Source organism: Torulaspora globosa, chromosome 2 (genome assembly GCF_014133895.1).
Source record: "Torulaspora globosa chromosome 2, complete sequence".
NCBI classification, from domain to species: Eukaryota; Fungi; Ascomycota; class Saccharomycetes; order Saccharomycetales; family Saccharomycetaceae; genus Torulaspora; species Torulaspora globosa.
Window position 1 is genome coordinate 992,923 of NC_050728.1, and position 15,206 is coordinate 1,008,128.

General features: G+C 46.3%; 9 protein-coding genes across 9 annotated transcripts; 6 read left to right on the top strand and 3 right to left on the bottom strand.

Moving 5' to 3' along the window:
• Positions 1-270: 270 nt before the first annotated feature.
• On the top strand, positions 271-1,071 carry HCR1 (translation initiation factor eIF3 core subunit j; the record flags this gene model as incomplete). Its single annotated transcript, XM_037282453.1, has 1 exon — positions 271-1,071. One exon carries the CDS (start codon positions 271-273, stop codon positions 1,069-1,071), a length of 801 nt encoding a protein of 266 aa, XP_037138348.1.
• Positions 1,072-1,313: 242 nt separating this feature from the next.
• DLD1 (D-lactate dehydrogenase) lies at positions 1,314-3,047 on the top strand (the record flags this gene model as incomplete). The annotated part of the gene is made up of 1 exon (XM_037282454.1): positions 1,314-3,047. One exon carries the CDS (start codon positions 1,314-1,316, stop codon positions 3,045-3,047), a length of 1,734 nt encoding a protein of 577 aa, XP_037138349.1.
• Positions 3,048-3,317: 270 nt separating this feature from the next.
• HG536_0B05400 (uncharacterized protein) lies at positions 3,318-3,797 on the top strand (the record flags this gene model as incomplete). Its single annotated transcript, XM_037282455.1, has 1 exon — positions 3,318-3,797. One exon carries the CDS (start codon positions 3,318-3,320, stop codon positions 3,795-3,797), a length of 480 nt encoding a protein of 159 aa, XP_037138350.1.
• Positions 3,798-3,877: 80 nt separating this feature from the next.
• PEX13 (peroxin PEX13) lies at positions 3,878-5,038 on the bottom strand (the record flags this gene model as incomplete). The annotated part of the gene is made up of 1 exon (XM_037282456.1): positions 3,878-5,038. One exon carries the CDS (start codon positions 5,036-5,038, stop codon positions 3,878-3,880), a length of 1,161 nt encoding a protein of 386 aa, XP_037138351.1.
• A 497-nt stretch (positions 5,039-5,535) lies between these two features.
• On the bottom strand, positions 5,536-7,020 carry MMR1 (Mmr1p; the record flags this gene model as incomplete). Its single annotated transcript, XM_037282457.1, has 1 exon — positions 5,536-7,020. One exon carries the CDS (start codon positions 7,018-7,020, stop codon positions 5,536-5,538), a length of 1,485 nt encoding a protein of 494 aa, XP_037138352.1.
• Positions 7,021-8,602: 1,582 nt separating this feature from the next.
• ILV1 (threonine ammonia-lyase ILV1) lies at positions 8,603-10,309 on the top strand (the record flags this gene model as incomplete). Its single annotated transcript, XM_037282458.1, has 1 exon — positions 8,603-10,309. One exon carries the CDS (start codon positions 8,603-8,605, stop codon positions 10,307-10,309), a length of 1,707 nt encoding a protein of 568 aa, XP_037138353.1.
• Positions 10,310-10,454: 145 nt separating this feature from the next.
• Positions 10,455-12,164, top strand: AIM10 (putative proline--tRNA ligase AIM10; the record flags this gene model as incomplete). The annotated part of the gene is made up of 1 exon (XM_037282459.1): positions 10,455-12,164. One exon carries the CDS (start codon positions 10,455-10,457, stop codon positions 12,162-12,164), a length of 1,710 nt encoding a protein of 569 aa, XP_037138354.1.
• Positions 12,165-12,247: 83 nt separating this feature from the next.
• On the bottom strand, positions 12,248-12,514 carry SBH1 (Arf family guanine nucleotide exchange factor SBH1; the record flags this gene model as incomplete). The annotated part of the gene is made up of 1 exon (XM_037282460.1): positions 12,248-12,514. The coding sequence occupies one exon, from the start codon at positions 12,512-12,514 to the stop codon at positions 12,248-12,250; it is 267 nt and encodes an 88-aa protein (XP_037138355.1).
• Positions 12,515-13,036: 522 nt separating this feature from the next.
• On the top strand, positions 13,037-14,911 carry PIN4 (Pin4p; the record flags this gene model as incomplete). The annotated part of the gene is made up of 1 exon (XM_037282461.1): positions 13,037-14,911. One exon carries the CDS (start codon positions 13,037-13,039, stop codon positions 14,909-14,911), a length of 1,875 nt encoding a protein of 624 aa, XP_037138356.1.
• Between the last annotated feature and the right edge of the window lie 295 nt (positions 14,912-15,206).

Below are 15,206 nucleotides of genomic sequence, written 5' to 3' on the forward strand. Positions count from 1 at the left end.
GACGTAGAGATCTCCGTGGTGGCTCTTTTCGCCGGGCAGCGTCGCAGCACAGCGTCGCGGGCCTGGCACAGCATCGAGGGCAGCTAGAGCAGCTGCCAACGGCCTTCAATGGCTGCAAAAGCAGCTGAAAGCAGCTGAAGCTGGCCTTTATATAGTCGCTCGCGGGCGCTGTCACACTAGACGGCGGTGCAGCTATGACGTCGAAAAGTTTAACAACGATGGGCACTAGGAACTGGACACTAAACTGTACTGGAGAGGAGCCAGGAGACCATGTCTTGGGACGAGGATGTTATCGGCGGGTCTGCCGCCGCCGGCGGAGACGATAAGGTTTTGATGGAGTCGTGGGAGGACGGGCTCGCGGACGAGCCCGTGATGGAATCGTGGGACGCAGAAGAAACGGTGGCACCGACGGTCGAGAAGGGCAACGGGAAGAAGGCCAATGGGAAGAAGGTCTCGGAGACCGACAAAAAACTGCTGGCGATCGACACGCTCGACGAAAAGACGCGAAAGGAGCTGATCAAGAAGGCGGAGCTGGAGTCGGACCTTAACAACGCAGCAGACCTGTTTGCAGGGCTTGGAGTCGCTGAGGAGCATCCAAGGGCCGCTGCGTTGCGGAAGCAGCAAGAAGAGGCGGCCGCCAGGGCCGCCTCTGCGATGACTCGCGACACACCGATCGAGAAGCATCCGCTGTTCCAAACAGCAGAGACCAAGACGGACTATCAGGAGCTGAGAAAGGCGCTGGCCACCGCGGTGGTGTCGATGCACGAGAAATCGTCGCTCAACTACGCGTCTTCGCTCGCGATCGACCTGATCCGAGACGTCGCCAAGCCCATGTCGATCGAGTCGATCAGACAGACCATCGCTACGCTCAACATCCTGATGAAGGACAAGGAGAGACAGGAGAGACAGGCAAGACTGGCACGGGTCAAGGGAGGCACCGCGCAGGGCGGTGCCGGCAAGAAGAAGGCCAAGGGTGCCAAGGCCAACCTCGGAGGCGCGTTCAAGAAGGACCAGCAGTTCGACATGGGAGAGGTCGAGTTCGACGACTTTGGCGACGACGACTTCATGTAGACCCGCTAGCTAGCACATCTTATACAAATTTGTAGTCATTCAATTTTTCACTGCCCACGCCATCCCACCTTTCTTGCTAGCGATAGGTCTCTAGCAATGGCACATCGACTAATCACAAAACCGGATTATGAGAGTGGGAGTTCCGGCATCGGGGAGCAATTGAGCATTGGAAACATATATATAGCGGTATTTTGGAAGGTTGGGCACCCTGGAGACTCCGTTGTCTGAAAACTGGTGAGAAAATGGTGCTCAGACGGTCGTTGTTTAATGCTTATAGGACCAGTAGTAGGATGGTGTCGGGTGGTGCGGGAAAGAAGCGGTTTTACAGTGGCAGCGGCGGCAAGTGGCTGGGATACTCTCTCGCTGGAGCGGCAGGTTATGTGGTCGCCGGCGACAGCCTGGATATTAAGGGAAAGGTGAGCAGGGGCTTTGGTGCCGATGTGAACGTGGGACCGGTTGAGAAGAACGGGAAAAGCAAGTCTACTTTGCCATTGAGCGATCTAGAGTCGCCAGAGTATTGTATGGACCGGAAAGAGCTGGATCGGGTCGTTGAGGAGCTCAAGAGAGTTGTAGGTAACGACCAGGATCACTTCTCTGAGTCCCAGTCGGATTTGGACAGCCATTCGGACACTTATTTCAATACCCATCATCCGGCAGCGGATCAGAGACCGAGGATTGTGCTGTTCCCTTCTAGTACAGAGGAAGTGTCCAGGATAATGAAGATCTGCCACGACAACAATGTTCCTGTTATTCCATTCTCCGGTGGCACCTCGCTCGAGGGCCATTTCATGCCGACCAGATCTGCGTCGACGGTGGTTCTGGACGTGTCCAAATTCATGAACCGCATTGTTAAGTTGAATCAGACAGATCTGGACGTCGAAGTGCAGGCCGGGGTTCCATGGGAGGATCTGAACGATTTCTTGGGTGAGCACGGGTTGTTATTTGGGTGTGATCCGGGCCCAGGCGCGCAAATCGGTGGATGCGTGGCTAACTCTTGCTCCGGTACAAATGCCTATCGTTACGGTACAATGAAGGAGAACGTGGTGAACTTGACTGTGGTTCTCCCAGATGGCACTGTGGTCAAGACGAGAGGCAGGCCAAGAAAGTCGAGTGCTGGTTACAATTTAAACGGATTGTTTACTGGAAGCGAAGGTACGCTTGGAATTGTCACAGAAGCCACTGTCAAGTGTCATGTGAAGCCCGTCATGGAGACCGTGGTAGTCGCATCTTTCCCCACTGTTGGAGACGCAGCTGCCTGCTCTTCTAACATCACACAGGAGGGTATTCAGTTAAACGCTATGGAGCTGCTGGACGACGAGATGATGAAATTGATCAACAGTTCTGGCGCCACTTTCAGGACTGACTGGAAGGAGCAGCCAACCATGTTTTTCAAAATTGGCGGTCGAAACGACAATATTATCCAACAGGTCATAGCCGAATTAGAACGTATCGCCAAGAAGCACAAGGCTTCCTCGTTTGAGTTTGCCACAGATGAAGAAAAAAAAATGGAGCTATGGGAAGCAAGAAAGGTTGCCTTGTGGTCAGTCATAGATGCAGGCAGATCGAAGAATGAAAAGGCGAATATTTGGACCACAGATGTTGCCGTGCCACTCTCCAACTTTGCCAGAGTCATCGAGGAAACCAAGGAAGAGATGAGCAATTCGCCTCTGATCAACGCTGTTGTTGGGCACGCCGGTGACGGAAACTTCCATTCTTTCATAGTCTACAACAACGATGAGGAAAAGAAAATATGCGAAGAGATTGTCGACAACATGGTCAGAAGGGCTATCGAGGCAGAGGGCACCTGTACTGGTGAACACGGCGTGGGTGTCGGTAAAAGAAAATTCCTACTCGAAGAACTGGGCGATGCCCCCGTTGACTTGATGCGCAAGATCAAACTGGCCATTGACCCCAAGAGAATCTTGAATCCTGACAAGATTTTCAAAATCGATCCTAATGAACCAGACCTACATTGAAGCTTATATTCTTAAATAGTATTCTTGATTCTTATTTTTTATCATCAGAGCGTCACAATTTTTCTCACTGGCGCGCGGCCTTAATTGTCATTGAATTTGCTCTCGAAGCAAAGGCAATATTAGCAAGAAACGTAAGTTGGTAGAAGGTTCTCCGCAAAGAATCTTGAACTGAATTGTATAAATACTATAGATTATTTGTGTTGAACTGGAACTTACTTTCAGATCTCTCAACCCAACTAGAAAAAAATCGAGAAATCATATAAACTGAAAATGTTGTGGAGATCGACCCAATGTGCCCCTAGAATGGTATTATATAGACCGTCTATGGTCATAGCTCAGCGTAGCGCTCTTCACACAACTGCTATCACGAATAAGAGTGCCACTGAAGTAGTAAAGGAAAACTTGGAAAAGCTGAACAAGAAAATTGGAAAAGCCGCCGCCGAAGGTATCGAAAAGACTCAGGAAGCAACTCACAAAGCCAGCGAGTTTGCTCATGAAGCGGCAAAAGCTGCTGACCAAAAAATGGGTCAGGTTGAGGAACTGACCAAAAGCTCCAAAGAACAACTGAAAGGCAATGCCCAAAGTACCATGGGAAAAGCAGGAGAAAAAGCCAGTGACATGGGAGAAAAGGTTGAGGATAAGGCCAGGAATTTTGGCGAAAAGGCAGAAGAACTGACCGAGGACGCGAAGAAAACTGCCTCTAGAAACATAGAGGACGCTCAGGATTATGTAGATCGCAAGACTAAGTAAGCAAAACTATATGCAATATTTACATTAAATTGACTTTTTAGAAACCTTTAAAAAGTTCTAGATACTGAATCATATTCCTTTCATTCCTGCTGATCGCCATCAGCTCGTTCTTGAATTCGCTCGATCTTATTCTGCCTTTTTATTATTTCCAAGTAGTTAAATGGCACGTAGCCGACCTCACCGCTTCTGGTTCTTACTTTCCACCAATCGGAATCTCTACCCATGGGATCCTGCTTTGTTATGATTGCCATGAGGTCCCCCTTCTTCAAAGTTACTTCAATTTGCGGATTTTCCGGCGTAAAATCGTAGAGTGCTCTAGCAAATTCGAGTTTCGAGGGGTCTATTTGTCGGTTGGCGTGAGCACCAATTCTGTTGTTCTGCATATTTTGCATCCTAGCGATAAACTTGTTCAGGAGGTATGGGAATCCAAACACTGCGGCCAGAAAAAAGATTAGAGGCTTCCAAGAGATCCTTTTCCGTTTTCGTTGCTCATTGTGACCATTGTTGAACTTTTCGAATTCTTTAACCATTTCATTCTCTTTGCCATCACCATTGTTACCGTTATTCACTCTTGGCGGCGAGCCTATCCTTCCTCTTGTGATATAGAATAAGCCTCTCCGCAGAACCTTTATCATGGCAAAGATTCCAAAGAATGACCCCAGCATTTCCTTCATATAAGAGAATTGCTCGGCAACTGAGATCATACTGAAGAACGAATTATGCGTAGCCATGTATGTAGACTCCAACATCTGCGCAAAACCTGCGACAGCTCCAATCAGGCTTTCAATCAATTGGAAAGTGGCCTGAGTCGACTCACCTAGGCCTCCAGGTCCGCCGTTCATGCCCCCCATATAACCTCCGCCATATCCATTCCCGTACAACGATCCATATGCACTGCCCCCGTACATGGAACCGTATCCACCACCGTACATCGATCCATATCCTCCACCAAACATGGAGTTTCCGCCGTAAAGCCCGCTGCCTAGCATAGAGTTACCATACATAGCACCTCCGTACGCTCCACTACCATACTGTGAGTTCCGGTATGAGGACATTGGGTCGTTCAAAGTCTCAGGACTCAATCCAGCTGGCCTGGGTGGAGCATCTGGAGAGCTATCAACGGGTTGGTTAGCTCCAGATGTCGCTCTTGTCATCGACCCACCATCGGTGGAGGATACTTGATCATCTAGAGGACCACTACTTTCCCATGGCTTTGGACGCTGCTTGGTGCTTGTAGACATAACCTTACCGACGGCTCTCCAAGTTCCTTGCCAGGTAGTTCGCCAGTCGGGCCGATTTGTAAGTGTTCAGGCCGAATATAAAGAACCATTCGCTTGAAGCGACTAACTGAACTGCAGCTACGCTTGAATATATAGAAAGTCTATTAGTGGCCTAAATTTATCCTATCAATTCAATTAGGCTCTGCAGTTTGGCCAGAGGCAGTTGAAGCTCTTTCTTGGCCCGAAAGAATTGTCCATGGTTGAATAATTCCTGATTAATATATCCTTACTTAAACTCTATTATATGTTATACGCCGAGAGTCTCTACGTGTCTTCTCGATTTTCCTCCCTAGTCAAAATGTATAGTCTACTATCTGTGCTCGATCTTTTGATGTCTTTTAATGCTGGCTGTGACAGATGAAGAGAACTTAGCAAATTGTATCGTTTGGAGAACCGCAAGTAGCAAGCGGTCCCCCGGATATCGAAGTCTTATTAGTACATGATTCATTCCGCGCCGTCTAGCGCTTGACGTGGATGTTGAGCTGCAACCCTGCTTTCCGCCTCATGCTCATGGATTGAAGATCATTTGGATGTCGTGACTGGTTCGTAAGCATATTTCCCCCAAAGGATTCGGGCTTATCCAGTTTTACATCCATCTCATCGTCGGAAGACGATGAGGAGGTAGAGTCTCCTTGCTCGTCTATTTTCCTCAGCTCCAAACTCGATATCCTGGCTATTCTTCTCTTAAGTGTGCTCATTTGAATGCTTTCCCCCGTTGGATACGTTGCCCGTTTATCTTTTGAAGCAATCTCTTCGGGTGGGCTGTCGCCACGAGTCTTAATTGCGTTCCTGTAGTTTTCAACTTTTTTCTCCAGCTGTTTTACTTTCCTTTCCATTCCTTTTTGGGCCTCCCTCTTGGATGCTCTTATCTCTTTCAGAGCATCTAGCATGAACATGTCTTCAACAGTTCTGCTGGCTGTTATGGAGTGAATTAATTTTTCATTTTGCAGTTTAAGCTCTGCGATTTCCACTTCCAGCTGCTTGATCCTATGATCCAGCTTTGCCGTCTCCTCATGGGCGACAACTTGCTGATTGCACCAATCCGCGTCATAGTCTGTTGACGTTGATGATATGAAGCTGCACCGGTTACTTTTGAAATCATCGCTGTGAGCAAAGCCATTCTTATCTGTTGCTAGTGCTTCAAGGTCTATATCCTTTGGTAGTTCGTTAAAATCGATCGAAACTGTGGACGAAGCTAACGACGAGTTAGATACTAATCGAATTTCCTCGTTCGTTCTCTGACGACTAGGCCCAAATTTGACTGTTTCGTTTGGATCTCGCTGTTTATCACAAAGTGTTACACCACTAGTCGCGCTTGTGCTTTCAGATACTTTTCGGTCAGAAGATATCTGAGGTTCGGTGATCGAGACAGGTTGTCGACCTACGTTAGCGGGCTCCTCTTGCCGCCTATCCTTGGACTCAACTTTCTGCCTTTCCGCTTGCCGTTGATCTCTTTGAAGCTTTTCCAAAGTCTCTCTGATGCTCATCCAGGCCGCTGGTTCCGTCTGATTATTTTTTGACTCTTGCTTGGTGCCGGTGGGTATTCCGGTAGCAGGGGTTTTCATCAAAGTTGATAGAAGAGGTAAAGAAGGAGCCTGCTGTGACATATATTCCGGTTTAAGCATCTTTGGGGCGTTATTAAACAGTTGAAACCGTATTGGGGAGGCCGACCTCAAGGTGTCAGAGTTACTTCGCTGTCTGGAACGTCCCGACCGGGACAGTTCGCTCAGTTTCGAGAGCGAAGTGCGATATATGAGCGACTGCCCGTTGGAGCCACCATTATTATTGGTACGCGCATTCACGCCCTTGTCTAGTTTCAACTTGGTCGGTGACGCGAGTAAGTGCTGGAAACCATTGTTATGGTGATTAGGGTCATCGAGGCTAAACGCTATGGGAGACAGCGCCGGAGACAATTGTTCAGGTCTCACTGGAGGTGAATTCATAGCAAATATTTCTCCGCTCGTAAAGGAATGACTTGGTAGCTAATTCAGGTTCGGTTGAGCTTTAGACCCAGATGGCGAAAGTCACTTCTTCCAAAAGAGCTTATTTTTCGTCCAATTTTCCCAGCGAGAAACTTTTCGAGAGTCTATCTGTTTGTCGGAAGATCTAGTTGTTCTGCAAGTCTGGCACGATGAAAGAACACTTGGCCTGTTAAGCTTTGAGCTTGAAAGTTGCTCAATTTCAGCAAAATAATGCAAATTTTGTAGCTAATCCCTAGACGCTGTGAATATGATCCTTTCTTTCGCTTTCAGTCACGGCCAATGACAACTTCAACGAATAGCCATCAAGTAGTACATACCAAGTCTGTTTGTTGATCTTTTTGTGCAGTCTTACTCGATTCGGGCCACTGCTCAATAGGGTTAAAAGTAAATAAACCATAGAAGAACCCGTGCACGTGATGAACTCTAACCAGCAGTTCGATATGATGAGATGGCGATGATTCGTGACTATATGGGTGGCATGTACCTCTTAGCTTTGGCTTCATGGGTTGTTTGAGCTAGGAGTGACGCTCTCTTCTTTAGGTTTGATAATCTTGAGGCGGGCAACTGTAAGATTCTCCGAACAGGATGGAAACTGGCGAAAGCCGACCAGCGCTAGATCTACCATAGCGTAGCGAGTACCATTTTGTATTTTTGTATTGGCTTGATTCTTTGGCCTTTTTGTCATTCTGGAGCCCGACATGGGTCCGATAGATAGCAGTAACCACCGGGGGCTGTGAAACAAAAGCGAGGCTAAGTAACGCCATCAGTCTAGCCGCAAGGGCCAATCATACAGAACCGCCGAGATGCAGTTTTGTAGGTTTTATCCTCTTTGCCGCCGAATAACCATGAGCATGAGCTGGGCGGCTAACTCACTCGACGCGACGGCTGCAGACTGAGAAAAGCCAAAGACGCAGGTGAACTGACCAGGATAGCTGCTCAATGGATGTTTAGCGATAGGGTATCCGTCCTGGAAGTTCCGATTGGTGTAAGCATAACATGACGCGTAAGACTGTGACGCGCTGGTTAACGGTTTAGGCGGCAGAGCAGCCCGTTAAAGAGAAGGATTCTGCAACGTCTTGACGATGTTGCGGTTTTAGGGCGCTCGATACTCCTGGTTTCATCGGAAGTTGATCGCGTTCACTGCAGAAAGCGCGGTGCAGGTCCATGGAAGATACTCAAAAAAGCCGACAGCAATACCTCTCATTATCGACTGGTACAGTGGCTGGAACACTCCGCTGGAGGCGGGTTTCAGCCGGTCTTTCACCTCCAACTACGTCTGTCACTCGTCAGTTTGGCGACCTGGAATTTCGTTCTGAGTAAAGAGGTTCAGGAGTCACAATCCATTAACGAAACATCAAATCCTCGTTGACAGGGTTCCCTTCACAGCTCTTCAGTCTGATGGCTGTACTTGCTTCACCACTAACTAGTCGTTAGAGCACCGGAAAGCGCTATCTGAAAAAAATACAACTGAGTCATGGAAATTATCTACCAGATCGACTCAAAGAGGCCACGCTAGGAGGATAGTGTCAAGGACATTTCGAAGATGCAATTCACTCAAGTGGGAGCTTTGACCAGGAGTCAGTTCAGGAAGCCTTTACTGTTGCAACTTCGTGCCAAATTTCATCAACAGCAGACCTCGCCTACTTTGGTTAAATTGCATTCGGACCTCAAATTAGACGAGTTACAACCAGATAATACTCCAGATTACGTCCGTTTAATCCTACGCTCGTCCGTTTATGATGTCATTGACGAGACTCCCATAACAAAAGCTGTAGGGCTTTCCTCACGTTTAAACACCAATGTGCAGTTAAAGAGAGAAGATCTTCTACCGGTCTTCTCCTTTAAACTCCGTGGGGCCTACAATATGCTGGCCAAGCTGGATGATACGCAGAAGAACCAGGGTGTTATTGCGTGCTCAGCAGGTAATCACGCCCAAGGTGTTGCATTTGCAGCCAAACATTTAAACATACCTGCGACTATTGTGATGCCAGTATCTACACCTTCGATCAAATATCAGAATGTGTCCAGGTTGGGGTCACAAGTGGTTCTTTATGGTAACGATTTTGATGAAGCCAAGTTAGAATGTGCAAGATTGGCAGAGGAACGTGGCTTGACAAATATCCCGCCATTCAACCACCCATACGTGATCGCTGGCCAAGGCACTGTTGCTATGGAAATCTTGAGACAGGTACGCAATTCTTCAAAGATTGGTGCCGTTTTCGTTCCGACTGGTGGTGCTGGTTTGATCGCTGGTATTGGTGCATATTTGAAGAGAATTGCTCCGCATATCAAAATCATTGGAGTTGAGACTTACGATGCTGCAGCCCTGCATGATTCTTTGAAGAAAGGCAGTAGAGTCAACCTGCCATCGGTTGGAACATTTGCAGACGGTACTTCTGTTCGTCTGGTCGGTGAAGAAAGCTTTAGAATTTGTCAAGACGTTGTGGATGAGGTTGTATTGGTCGGTACGGATGAAATCTGCGCTGCAGTTAAAGACGTTTTCGAAGATACTAGAGGTATAGTAGAACCATCGGGCGCTTTGGCGGTGGCAGGTTTAAAAAAATACGTTACGCAGTTGCACCCCGAGATTGATCACTCTAAGCATACTTATATCCCCATCCTCTCCGGCGCTAATATGAACTTTGATAGACTCAGATTCGTTTCTGAACGTGCTGTGCTTGGTGAGGGCAAGGAAGTCTTTATGCTCGTCACTATTCCAGATATCCCTGGTTCATTTAAGAAACTGCAAAAGGTTATCCATCCTAGAGCGGTAACAGAGTTTTCGTACCGTTACAATGAGCACCGCCATGAATCCACTAGCGAAGTTCCTAAAGCCTACATTTACACTTCATTCAGTGTCGTTGACCGTGAAAAAGAGATCAAACAAGTCATGCAGCAAATTCATGCCCTTGGATTTGAAGCTGTTGATATCTCAGATAACGAGATGGCTAAATGTCATGGCAGATATTTGGTCGGCGGTGCCTCTAAGGTGCCTAATGAGAGAGTTATCTCTTTCGAGTTCCCAGAAAGACCAGGTGCGCTGACTAAATTCTTGAGCGGCCTTACTGATTCGTGGAACTTAACTATGTTCCATTACAGAAACCACGGAGCCGATATTGGTAAAGTTTTAGTGGGTATCTCTGTTCCTCCTAGAGAGAACTTGACATTCCAAAAGTTTTTGGAAGATTTGGGTTACAGATACCAAGACGAGTCAGACAATATGGTCTATCAAAAATTCTTGAAGTACTAGATTAACTGGACATAGAGTTTATACATATAGAATGTGTTACATTATAGTCGACATTTTCTTGTTGATTAACTCGCGTTAACAGTAACAATATCTATTCAATTTGATATGTAGATGAACTTTCGATGAGCGAAAATATGTGCGAAAGATGCTGAAACGATGTGTCCCATGTCGATTTTACCATGCATTCCAACCTAGGAAGATATCTAGAGACATTATTGAAACATTACCTAGCCATGAATTGCTACAGCACCTGGGATTCCTAAGGCAGACCCAGAGTGGGCTGGTGAATTGGCTACCAATTGGACTTCGTTCATTGAACAAGATCGAAAATATAGTTCGAAATCGAATGAACGGGGCAGCAGACGCCATGGAGGTTCAGTTGAGCACCATGTCTCCGAAGAATTTATGGGAGACCACGGGTCGTTGGTCCAACACTGAACTATTCAAACTAAGGGACGCTAGGAAAGCTGAATTCTGTCTAACTCCGACCTGTGAGGAAGATATTACCAATCTTATGAAAAATTATATCTCAACTTACAAAGATATGCCGTTATTGGTATATCAAATTACAAAGAAGTACCGTGATGAGCTGAGACCTAGGGGAGGTCTGTTAAGAGGCCGTGAATTTCTCATGAAAGACGCTTATTCGTTTACGGGTAACAAGGAAGATGCGCTAAAGATGTTTGCTCAAATGAATGCTGTTTATGAAATGATCTTCACAGATCTGGGAATACCATTCGTTAGCGCCTGGGCTGACAGCGGAGATATTGGCGGTGACTTGAGCAAAGAATATCATTACATACATTCATCTGGAGAAGATACGCTACTGACGTGCGACCACTGTGGGACGTCCTCCAATATTGAAAAATGCGAATCGTTCCCTCAGGAAGGCAATACACATATGGGGGAAGTTAACGTGAAATATGCTTTGAACAAGGCGCGCGACACTCTTATATGCTTTTATTATCCAAAGGATCGCTCATTGAACTGGAACCTCGCAATAGAGGCCGCTGGGCACGATGTAGACGGCTCAATGAGAGACAAGAGAGAAGACGAAGTGTTGAAAATATTCCGGGAGTCTAATGAAGACTTAATTTTTTCTCGAATCCTTAGAATTATGGATTGTCGTTTGAATTCGAGATCTAACTTCCCTGATTTCCCGCTGCGACAATATCTAAAGAGCAATTTCGGACAGATCGACGACGTTTCCATAGTGGAGGCCCGCGAAGGCGAGATCTGTGGTCTATGCAGTGAGGGACTTCTTAAGGCTAATAAGACTATTGAAGTTGGCCATACTTTCCATCTTGGGACCAAATACAGTCAGGCCCTGGAGGCACAATTTACTGATCGAGAAAATAAGAGCTCTGCGATTGAAATGGGATGTTACGGCATCGGAGTAAGTAGACTGCTTGGTGCCATTGGCGAAATCACTAGGGACAAGCACGGGTTCAGATGGCCTTCCAGGGTAGCACCCTACCAAGCATCGATCTGCGTGGCTCCAGGAAACAACGAAATCAAGCAGCGGATTAAACAAGAAATACAGGAGACCATGGGCAGTGAAGTTATGGACAAATTCAGCGAGAAAGTAGGACTTGGCGCCCGAATTAGCTACTCACATGCCATTGGTATCCCGTTATGTATCATCGCGGGTCCAAAAAATTGGCCTAACGTCGAGATCGAGGTGAGAGGTAAGAACTGGTTTAACGATGATACCCCTAGTTGGAGGGAAGCGCATAAGGAACTCCGAAACGCCCTACAATGGCAAGTCATCGAGGGCGATTCCAAGCCGGAAAAACACATCGTTCCGATAGAACATCTTTCAAGAGTCATAACACTTCTTTTCGAAGACCTTTGAAATCTAAGATCCTGTTCGATGATGAGGGAAGACAATATACACGCTTACATCTTGTACATACAACAGAAAAGGCCATTGCCACCTTAGAACAGCTTTCCAGTGACCTTAGCGATGACATGCAGAGCAACCACGGAGAAGATAAAAGCAACCGCCAAGAATAGTACCACCAAAGGATCAACCCTCAAGCCGTTTGCTTCATCAGTGTATATCTTAAGGATGGAACTCGAAGAGCCACCGTGGCCCGCCTGTCTTGTGGAAGCAGGGGTCTGCTTCAACTGCTTATCTTTAGCATTTTGGGCTTGTCTTCTCTTTTGCAGCGTACGTTGACCGCCTGGGGGAGTTACAGACATCAGAAAGGAACGAAAACTTGTTGGAACACAAATTGAGCTATCTCAACAGCAGGCTAACGTACCAGCTGCAATAGTGGCTCTAAATGCCCGATTCTGAACCCTCCGACTCGACCTGGCCAGTAGCAACTGCCATGTAAATACTTAAACATTTGTGAAGAGTTTCAGTGAAAATTTCGTTACCCGGGGTTCACGTTCAAAGTGATACATAGGGGCCGGGTAATGAATGTTCGAGATTTCAAATTTTTTGAACCAAAATATTCTAATTATTGCCACATCAAACTAGAACTGAAGTGCCCCTTTATAGACAAGATTAAGGCCCCGGTGATGGCAAATCGGTCTTATTAAGTTAACTAATTGATCGGACTGGCCTCATAGGAGAGATTTTTTGAGTGTTAGTGGATTGGAAGCTCTTTTTTGTGTTTTCTTCCCGCGTATTTTGTGTTTATATTGGTGTGAAAACAAAGGTCATTGCATTTTGACCAGCAGCTTTATCAAATTGAACCTCGTAGTAATCTGAAAAGGATGGGAGACATAGATAATGTGCTCTCCGGCCGTGAAGTGGATGCGTTGGGAAGATCTGGAGAGGGAAAAACTGCGCAGACCGGATCGAATGACAATTCTGAGCAACAACCTTCATTTGGAACGGATGAAGCCTCATCAAATGAAGAAGATGTCATCCCCACAGCGATTGTTATTAAAAATATTCCGTTTGCTATCAAGAAGGAGCAATTGCTGGATGTTATTGCCAAATTAGATTTACCTCTGCCTTATGCGTTCAACTATCATTTTGACAATGGTGTATTCAGAGGATTGGCCTTTGCTAACTTCACTAACACGACTGAAACGACGCAGGTTTTGAATTCTTTGAACGGTAGAGAAATTGGTGGAAGAAAGATTAGGGTTGAGTACAAGAAGATGTTACCGCAAGCTGAGAGAGAACGCATTGAACGGGAGAAGAGGGAAAAGCGTGGCCAATTAGAAGAACAACACAAGTCGTTGTCAAATCTGTCGTTGCATTCGCTGGGGAAGGTATCCACAACTGCTAACATGACTAGCTCTTCCAACAGTCAACTATTTGCGACTTTCTTAAACGAGTCTGGTAATGCAAGCGCTAATAACAGCAAGAATGGTATGATGAACCACTCCAACCTGCTTCAAAATCAGGATTTTCCTGTAAAGGCCCCTTATTTTACGCAGCAGAATGTCTCACAACATCAAACAGGATCGGTACAGCAATCACAACAGTCTACCCGATTGGCAGCTGCACCTAACGCCCTGAGCGGTGAGAGACTTTTTGCTCCGTTACCATCGTCAGCCGGATCACCACTACCGCCACAACAGCTTGATTTTAACGATCCAGATACTTTGGAGATCTATTCACAATTATTGCTTTTTAAGGACAGGGAGAGATTCTATTATGAGCTAGCATATCCTTTGGGTTTATCAGCAACTCATAAGCGAATCATTAACGTCTTGTGCTCCTTTCTAGGTCTGGTCGAGGTTTATGACCCCAGCTTCATTTTAATCAGAAGAAAGCTCCTGGACCAGGCGACGTTACAATCCCATTTGCAGCAACAAGGTCAAGGTTCAATGCTAAGTTCTTTGCAACCAAATTCGACCGGCGGTTCGATGAATAGGTCACATTCATATACCAGTTTGTTACAAGCCCATGCAGCAGCATCTGTGGCTGCGACAGCGAATCCAAACGCTGTGGCATCTCCAAACCCTAATAATCATAATCCGACCAGTTCTCAAAACTGTTCTGCCGCGACGTCTAAGTTACCAGGACAACCTCCAATACCGCCACAACCGATAGCTCAACCACAGTCACAAGGAACACAATTGGTGTCCTCTCCCTCGCAGTTAATGCAACCTACTGCCTTGCATAACGCTGAGTCGCAACAATCACAGCAGCAGTCTTTTATGAGACAGCAGGCTTCTTTGACACCCTCCTCCAGGATACCATCTGGATACTTGACGAATAACTCACAGTTGAACAGCGTCAATCCATTGTTAAGGAACTCGAACATATCACCTCCAAATAACAATGTTCAACCAAATACAGCACAACACCGAGTTCCTCCATCCTTTTACTCGAATGCCACCACTTCTTTGCAAATTCCAGAGCAGCAATCGCAGCAACAGCAGACTAATGTGCAATTGTTGCCACAACACACCAATGGGTCTCTCCACTCTAATTTCTCAATCCAGTCCTTCCATGAGGACCTTCCATCTTCAGTGAATGGTCAAGAGGTGGTTTACACGTCCTTAGGTCATGCAGGTTTTGGCAATGGCTTAGAGGAGGGACTCAGTCGTTCATTAAGTGGATTAGACCTTCAAGCTAATGCAAGTGGAGCTCTTAATAATAATTTGAATGCTAGAAAAGCGCTCTGGTAGAAAGAGCTAATATTTTCTTCACTTGAGAATTTCCTAGTGCCCTTCAGACCTGATAGAATTTTTGTTGTTTTTCTTATTCCGCAGTTGACCAATTTACGACTTTCAGCATCCCAGTGATGCACTTTTGATGCCCAGAGATGTCACTATTTTTACGCTCACCTATTTTGATGAAGATGATATTATATTCAGTGAAAAATAAGCACTCCACTGTGTTGGCTTCTCCATTGTATTTTATGAATGACGTTACGTTTGGGGGATTGAAGACCTCGCTGGATATGTATCCTCAGCTACTATA